At 48.8% G+C, this 8,595-nt stretch overlaps 1 protein-coding gene across 1 annotated transcript; it reads left to right on the forward strand.

The window, feature by feature from the left end:
* The first annotated feature begins 1,586 nt into the window (after positions 1 to 1,586).
* Positions 1,587 to 8,180, forward strand: FAM98C (family with sequence similarity 98 member C). Its single transcript, XM_056846073.1, has 8 exons — positions 1,587 to 1,624; positions 4,411 to 4,547; positions 4,641 to 4,775; positions 5,260 to 5,444; positions 6,910 to 6,987; positions 7,168 to 7,284; positions 7,468 to 7,635; positions 8,034 to 8,180. The coding sequence occupies exons 1-8, from the start codon at positions 1,602 to 1,604 to the stop codon at positions 8,178 to 8,180; spliced, it is 990 nt and encodes a 329-aa protein (XP_056702051.1). The 5' UTR covers positions 1,587 to 1,601.
* Positions 8,181 to 8,595: the final 415 nt, after the last annotated feature.

Raw genomic sequence — 8,595 nt, forward strand, 5'->3', positions numbered from 1 at the left:
ACTTTACACACACACAAACTGCCTTAAAGCTCATTTAATAGACAGTATATTTATTTATTTATTTACATTTATTTGTCTTTCTCACTGGGACTCAAGGTGGATTACACAGGGTGAGTTGCTACAATTGACAAGATGGGACATTCAATAAACAATGAAATAGGAATTTGGGTTGTAGAACCAACCAGAAGTCTAAAAAATGGAACTGAAGCGAAGTGTGAGAACATGACACATTAAAATGATGCAAAATTAAACAACAGGAGCCAACCCCTAGCAGACTATACCCAGTAATACAGACCACAGTCCCCAATAATGTATCTGGATAACTGTGTTAAGCCTTTCGTACAGTGCTACCCACTGGACTTTCATTCATAGGGTCGCCATGAGTCGGAAGCGACTTGACAGCACTTAACACACCCACACACCCACGTAGAAAAGCCCTCTGGCAGAGTTCCCTTTTGCATAGTTCAAGGAAAGCCTTTCCTGACCCTCCTCGGGCAGGCCATTCCACAAGTTGGGGGCCACAAGGGAGAAGCACCTGTACAGGCAGTTGTTGACTTTGCCCATTTTCAGATTAGCACCTGCAGAAGTCCCTGCTGACTTGAGCGATGCTGTCGTGGCAGAGATGGGGGGGGGGTCCTCAGGTACTGATCTATAAAATCAAACTGGCGAAGCGACCTTTTATTCCATGCAAAGCGCGCACCCACTGAAGCACCTCAGAAAGAGCCAGTGTGGTGAAAAGTGCCAGATGAGGATCTGGGAGACCCAGGTTCGAATCCCTGTTCTGCCATGGAAGCTTGCTGGGTTACCTCCAGCCAGTCGCGCGCCCTCAGCCTGTCCTACCTCACAGGGTTGTTGTGAGGATAAAATGGAGAAGGGGATCCTGTAAGCTGCTTTGGGTCCCCATTGGGGAGAAAGGTGGGGCTTTGGCCGGGGAGGGCGGACTATAAATCGCAAAGTAAATAAATAAGTAAATAAATATAAATGAAGTAAATAAATAAAAATAAATAAATAAGTAAATAAATATAAATGAAGTAAATAAATAAAATAAGAAAGGCACCACGACAGGTAATGTCACGTGTGCGTGTGTGTGTGTGTGTGGGGGGGGGTAATTAGGCCTAGCTTCGACTGGTTATCAGGTGGGAGTTTGATAGCAGCTGCTGCCTGGCCGGTTGCCATGGTGAACGAGGAGCGCTTGTCTGCATCAGCGACTTTCACTGGTTGAGGCGAGGTTACGAGAAGAAACTGTAGATTGGTCAGAAGGCAGGGGCTTCTACCGGTTGCTATGAGAGCTTGTAGCCAATCAGAGACGCCTCGCAGTGACGGACGCTTTTGAGGTTTGTGTGTGGGCGGGTGGAAGAGCCGAGGGGCGTGGAGATTTCGGTTCACGTCAGGAAGCAATATCATTGGCTGAGAGGCGGGGCTTCTACGTAAAAGGCGCCTCGCGGCGGCTATAGATTTGCATTCAGCCAATAAAAAAAAGACTGCCCCAGTTCTGGGCGTGGTGACCGCTGGAGCCAATCGATGCCAAGCGGAAGAGCTGTTTGTTTTAGCTGTGCGCATGCGTTGTGAGAAGGAAGGAGCAGGTGGGCTCTGCTGCAGGCATGGAAGGCGCGGGAGTCGAACGGTGAGAGGTGTAGGGAGGGGTCTGTGGAAGGGGAGGGGCTGGCTTGCCATCCTCCAGGTGGGGGCTGGAGATCTCCCGGAATGACACCTGGTCTGCAGACCGCAGAGATCAGTTCCCCCTGGAGAAAATGTAGAGTGAGATCCATGGCAGGGGTCCCCAACCTTTTTGAGCCTGCGGGCACCTTTACAATTCAGACAAGGTGTCCTAAAGTACTTGGTGGGCACCAGAAAAGGTGTTGGTGGGTGCTGTGGTATGCACGGGCATCACGTTGGGGACCCCTGCTCTGTGGCATTGTACCCAGCTGAAGTCCCTCTCCTCCCCAAACCCACCCTCCCCACTTTCCATCCCCAAATCTCCACGGATTTCCCAATTCAGAGTTGCCAACTTTCGTTGGGAAGCTGGGCATTGAGGTGGGCAAAGAAGCGTGGGACTCAAATTAGGAAGGCAGAGAGATTTGGTCATCATAGAGTTGTTGGGAATAGGTTTGGAGGCTCGTGCAATGCTCTGGGTGGACGTGTAATGCTGGGATCAAGAGTGAAATTGCCTACGAAGGGGTTAGACCAAACCTGGAAAGGGTGGGTCATACTTGTGGAACAGAGCAGGTTGTGTAATGCAAATAAGGAAGAAAAAGCCGGAAAGGAGTGCTGTGCCCTTGTAGGGTGACCTTTGTTTTCCTTCCAGAGAGCCAGTGTGGTGTGGTGGTTAGAGTGTCAGCCTAGAGCAGGGGAGACCTAGGGTCAAATCCCCACCCATCTGTCAAGCTGACTGGATCAGCTGTTCTCAACTTCTGCCATCTTGTATTGTGTGTTAAGTGCTGTCAAGTTACTTCCTGCTTACGGAGATTCTGTAAACTAATGATCTCCCATCCTATCCTTTACAGCCTTTCTCAGATCTTGCAAACTGAAGGCTATGGCTTCCTTTGTTGAGTCTCACCATGATAGAAACAAAATGTCCATTTCCCCCAAGAAAGACACTTATATATTTGCAAGCATTCTGTTTTTGTACTTATCATTTATGACAGGGATCCCCAGTGTAGTGCCCATGGACACCATGGCACCCACAGACACTTTTTCTGGTGCCCATCAAATGTTTTTAGGAAGTGGGCGGGGGCAGGTAGGGCTTTTGCCTAGCATGGCTTCTGACTATTGGAGATTTGATTGACTTTGGCAAGCAGCTACCACTTCAGCACAAGGATCTACACTGTGTTGCTGAAGGTACGCTGTGGCATCCAAACCGAAAAGGTTGAGCTAGAAAATACTAACGTTACAAATATATCAATTTTAATATGGTGCACAGTAAAGTTAAAAACATAAGGCCTATATCATAGGCGAGTCATACAAAGTCAATCAATACATGAAACTCATACACATTTAATGTGAAATCGTACAATGACCAAAGTAGGACCAAATAAGGACCAAACACGTTTCGCCCTCAAAAAGGCCTCCTCAGTGGTCAGACACAGAATTGTAGTCTAGTACATATCCTAACAATATAATAAATACATTTTATATGCGGCTAGTATGCCAGGTAAAACAGAAACGGACCATGCAGAGTAGCTGTTTACAACCAAGGCCAACCAAATTAGGAATCACCCAATTTTACATTTCCACAGATTAAGGATATACATTAAGGCGACGTAGCTTCATTGCTACTGCACAGTATTTTGCAACCTGGCTGGTAACTGGTGAGCTGTCTCCCAGCAGAAATCTTTGGGTCCATTCACCCTCATCATCAGAGCCCATTTCCCTATTCAAAGGGTCAATAATATTGAAGCGGGCTGACTTGTAGAGGGGACATCTAAAAAATACATGCTCAACGGTTCCCAGCTCCCCTGTGTTACACAGGCAAAATCTCTCCACCCTGGGGATCTTCTTAAATCTCCCTTCTAATATGGCAGATGGTAGGGCTGATCATCTGGCCAGTGTTTAGGCCCTCCTATGTGTGTTCCTTTCCAGGGAGTATAATTATGCAGCTGGTGCTAGAATATACCTGGAATGTTGAGGTGCTATAAATGCAGGGGCTCTCAAGAGATCTGTTTGATGCTCAGTATCTTTGACTCTTTCATTTATAGTTAATCTAGCTTGGTCCATACCCATTTGCAAAAGTGCTGACGGAGCAAGTCCCAAACTATTTAGTTTATCCCCTATAACAATGATCCATCTTGTTCGTACCAGTGGCAAAAGACCCCTAGGATTAAGATTAATCCTAAACCATATGTAGAGAGAGGATAAGCAGACCTTTGCCTCTATCCTCATCATACCAGTTTCCAGTCGGATCAGGGAATCTGACATGCATCTCGGGAGTTGAGTAACAATATAATATCATAATGCACTGTAGAAAATACATAAAAGCCGTTCTAGTATTATGAGGCTTCTTATAAAATTATTTATTCCTTGTACACTAGAACATGGCTCCCATGTCCCACCTTGTATTTCATCCCGGGCTAGCCATTATTATGCAAAACCACCTAGAGCAATCCTACATCCAACTGGTGGTAAATGAATCACTGGTTGATAACCACTTTGCTACATAACCTTGGGCCAGTCTACCCTACCTTATCAGGTGGTTGTGAGGATAAAATGGAGGTGGGGAGAATAACACTTTTTCCAAGGGTGGCATCTAGCCTACCAGGGCTGATGGTGGAGTATAGCCTGTTGTGTCTGGGAAATCTAAGAATATGAATGTAGTGCGGGGGGGTGGGGAGGGAATACTTAGGAAGTGCTGGTTTCTTAGGCTGGCCCTTTTCCTTAGGCATGGCGGTCAGTTGATACTTGTTTTGTTCCCAGGTGCCCGTCCATCGAGACCTTTGCAGAGGTGGCTGAAGGTGGCATATCCAGCCCCCAATTCACGTCCCTTTGCACTTGGCTTGTTTCAGAGCTCCGAGCCCTTTGCCCTTTAGAGGAGGACGTCAGTCCCACTTGTGGTAGGAAACCAGAGCTTGATAATGTATATAAATAAATGTCATAAAACATTCCTTCAGAGAGAGAGAGCTTTATTGATGGTCTGGTTTCATCAGGTCCTGAAGATGCGGAGATGTTCCAGATCGAGATGAGTGGCCTGCTTGGTGAGCTGCGTTGCCCGTACCCCTCACTGACAATGGGGGATGTGACTGCCAGGCTCCGCACGCCAGACAGCTGCCTCCAGCTTCTCTGTGAGTCCAGGCAGGAATTGGTCTTTTGGGGGTTTTCTGAGCAGAGAATGGGCAGGTGGGTGAAGAGCTCCAAGGTGAGGAGTTGGGAGCCAGGCCGGGCTGTTTTTTTCTTTTTTTGGCCAAGTCACTGCTCAGGGTGGCACATCGAGGAGGGTACCGATAAGCCACAGGGTGCTTGGCTTGCTTGTGACCATCAGTAGCAGACTGGCATCCCCCGCTGGGCCTGCGCTTCTGCCGCCCTGGTTTGAGCCACGCTCCACCCCTTGTCTGCCACCTCTGAGCTCTTTATTAAAGATCTGGGCAGGAGAAAGGGTAGGTGTGCTGTGGTCTCTGGTAAGCTCCCTACTCTTCTGTAGGGCCAGCTGTCTGGGCTGCACTAGTGATCCCATGGGAATCTGGCTTGAACCTGCTACGAGCATTTGGAGTCAGAACAGGCTAAAAATGTGCCTGCCTCTTCTCCCTCTCGCTCCCTCTCTGTCTCTAGATTTCTTGAGTTCAGAGCTCCTGGCAGCCCGGCTCCAAGCCCGGAAGAGACCTCCTTCACCAGACCGAGAAAAGCAATCTCAGGAAGCTGTGCATGAGCTGCAGCACATCTGCCAGGCCTTGGGAATGCCAGAAGCGGATCCAGGCTGCCCTCTTCCTCAACTCATGGCGGACATAAAAGCCAAGGTGGGAGCAGATGGTTGGACCCAGGAGGGGTGGTGGCATTTTAGCACCTTGTTGGGTAAAACTGAAGCGGGGGGGGGGGGGGCGCTGCCGGCTCCATTGGAGCAAGGGGAAGCAGAGGATTCGGCCTCCTTGCACAACTGCGTTTCTGACATCTCGCCAGTGAGGGAAAGCGCATGGAGATAGTAGAGGGTTTTACAAATTCCTTTCAAAGCAGAAGTGACAAACTGGGTTCTCTACAGGAGCTTCTGGTTTCCCAGTTACTTCAATAGTATGTCCTCAGGCCTCATCGTGATGTAGTGGTAAAGAGCAGTGGACTCTAATCTGGTGAACTGAAGCCAGCTGGGTGACCTTGGCCTAGTCACAGTTCTCTTAGAGCTCTCTCAGCCTCACCTACCTTACAAGGTGTCTGTTGTGGGGAGGGGGAGGGAAGGAGATTGTTACAGAAAATCAGCATTTAAAAATCAACTCTTCTTCATCATACAGCGGTCATACTGCTGAGGTCATGCTCATGGTCTGTGCTTGGAACATCAGAGGTGCCTTGTCCTGTTCTGTGTTCTAGTGGCTGTTTACTGTGTTTTTTCCACTTAATGCAAAATTGCTGGGCGTGTCTGCAGAGGGGGATTTTGGTGCCGACCGCATGGAACCTGGTGAAGAGCTCGAATCGAGGCCAGGAGCACCTTAGAGACCAACAAGATCCTTTGGGGCATGAGCTTTCAAGAGTCACAGCTCCTTTTACCTTTCTCTGTATCTGACCTAGGGAGCTCTGACTCTCAAATGCTCGTGCCCCAAAAGATCTTGTTGGTCTCCAAGGTGCTCCTTGCCTTGATTCGAGCTGTTCTGACCAAGACAGCTATCGCTGGTAAACATGGTAAATCTTAACTAGTAAAATAAAAAGCCGGTAAGATCAGCTTAGTAAAATAAAAAGCTCAGGTCTTGCAAACTGAGAGCCGTGGTTTCCTGGACTGAGTCAATCAGGTTGGGCCTTCCCCTTATCCTGCCGCCTTCAGCTTTTCCTAGCATTATTGTCTTTTCCAGTGACTCTTGTCTTCTCATAATGCAGCCAAGGTATAACAGCCTCAGTTTGGTCATTTTATCTTCTAGGGAGAATTCAGCCTTGACTTGACCTAGAACCGACTTATTTGTCTTTTTGGTCTTAACTTACCTATCTGCAATAAGGAGATAAGATTACTGATAACTTTCAGGGGAGCTTACCGAGAAAAGTATGCATGATCTTGCTGCATTTCAAATATTTTATCTAAGCTGTTGTCCCAACTATTATCAAAGTTTGATATCTTTTTTGTAGTGGGTCTTCTAGTTAAGAGTGGAGGGATGCATACAGGCGACTCCCCCCCCTCCAATGATGCACAAGTTTCCCCAAACTTCTACTAGGTGGTCATCACCCCAGTATGCAAATTATCTGTTTTTCTCTTTCCCCAAACAGCTAAACTTGTGGTCTCCCTCTTAGATTTCAGGGTTGCTTTCTGTGATGCCTCCAGAGCAGATGGCGCCGCTCCTGAAAACCCCACTGACTTCTGAGGAATGGGTAGGGGGGAGCTTTTCGGGTGTACTCTCAGCCCTGCCTTGCTTCCTTGGTTTGGGACCAGTGGTACCCCCTGCTCTGTTCGAGGTGGGTGGGGCTATCAAAGATGGGGTGGATGCAGAGCTGCTATGACACTGCCTTTCTCCTGTCAACTCTCCCCCCGCCCCCCCACGGACGTTCTAGAAAACATTAGAGAAGATCCACGGAGCGTTGCAGGCGGAGTACCAGTGCCGCAGGTGCATGATGATCACTCGTTTTGACATTACAATCGAGTCGTTCCATTGGTCCGAGAGAGCAAAGGTGAGAGCTCGGCCAGGTCAGCAGCATGCTTCCCCCACCACACACACCAAGATTTTTTGTTTGCCTCAGAAGTAGAATGTTGGAATTGATGATTTCAGCGATCTCTGCTTAGGTACTTCTGGCCAGCTTTTATCTCATGAGAATGGTTCTTGCCTCTTTCCCTCCAACTCTTGTCTCCACTAGGATCGTGGCGCACCCATGTCGAAGGCCTTCAGGCCCTTGCGCCAGTCTTTGCAGGGGGATTCTCAGGTCACACTTGCGCATCTGCTGGCAGCCCGAGAGGACCTCTCAAGCATTGTCAAGACAAGCAGCGGCATCTCTCGGGACAAGACCAGTTGTGCCATCAACAAGGTATGGACCACAGGAGGAAATCTGGGACCCCAGATAATACTGCTGAAATGGGGACAGCCATATAGCCTTCATTGTGTATATGTGGTGGCTTGGCAGAAGCACAGAATTGCCCTGCAGAGCGATGGATGCCTTAGGCTAATGAGTGTATCCCTCCACAGTCACCAGCTAGTAAGACTAGCTGTCCTGCCTCCCACCCAAGTCACCTCTCTAATTACCTTTTGCCAATTCCCCCCCCCCATCCCAGAACTAAGGATGGAAAAATACTGTGGACAGCGTTGCCTGAGAAGGTCTAGAAACACCCTGCTAGCGTTTCAGCAGGTCCCCAGAATAGCACTTCCTTTCTGCTCCGTTGCCCCCAGTGGATGCCTCTGGAATAACTCTTCCCTTCTGCCCTACAGGTGCTGATGACCGGCAGTGTCCCGGATCGGGGTGGGCGTCCAAATGAGATTGAGCCCCCTATGCCCATGTGGGAGAAGAGACGAGAGGGGGGAGGAGGTGGTGGTGGCTGCCAGCGCTGGGGTAAAAGGAAAAAGAAGAAAAAATAAAATGGGAATTGCAGCCCTCTTCCAAATGGTACACGCGCAAGAGTATGCTGATTTATTTTGGAGCGGGGGCTGCAGGAATGGGGTGTGGAGCAGAGCCTTGCAGTTGGCTGCAAGGTGGGACCAGAATTCATCACCCCGGCTGCAAAGTTTCCTTTTCTACATTACGGAGGTGGGGTGAGAATGCAATTTTAGTGCACTTTTGAGCCTAAAGCAAGTCCCCTTACGACAGGTCCTGCCAGCAAATGCCTGCCAACTTTAGGTTGTGACAGATGTGTGGAACTGAAGTAGATTATTGGGAGTGGAGGAGGGGATTGCACAGTATAAGGTAGTGGTTTGGCTTTCACAGACTCTAAGGTGTGTTGTGAGTACTTCCCCCAGTGGAAGATTGGCAGCATCTAGCCCATAGAATTACAGA

The sequence above is a fragment of the Euleptes europaea genome, chromosome 3 (genome assembly GCF_029931775.1).
Source record: "Euleptes europaea isolate rEulEur1 chromosome 3, rEulEur1.hap1, whole genome shotgun sequence".
Taxonomy (NCBI): domain Eukaryota; kingdom Metazoa; phylum Chordata; class Lepidosauria; order Squamata; family Sphaerodactylidae; genus Euleptes; species Euleptes europaea.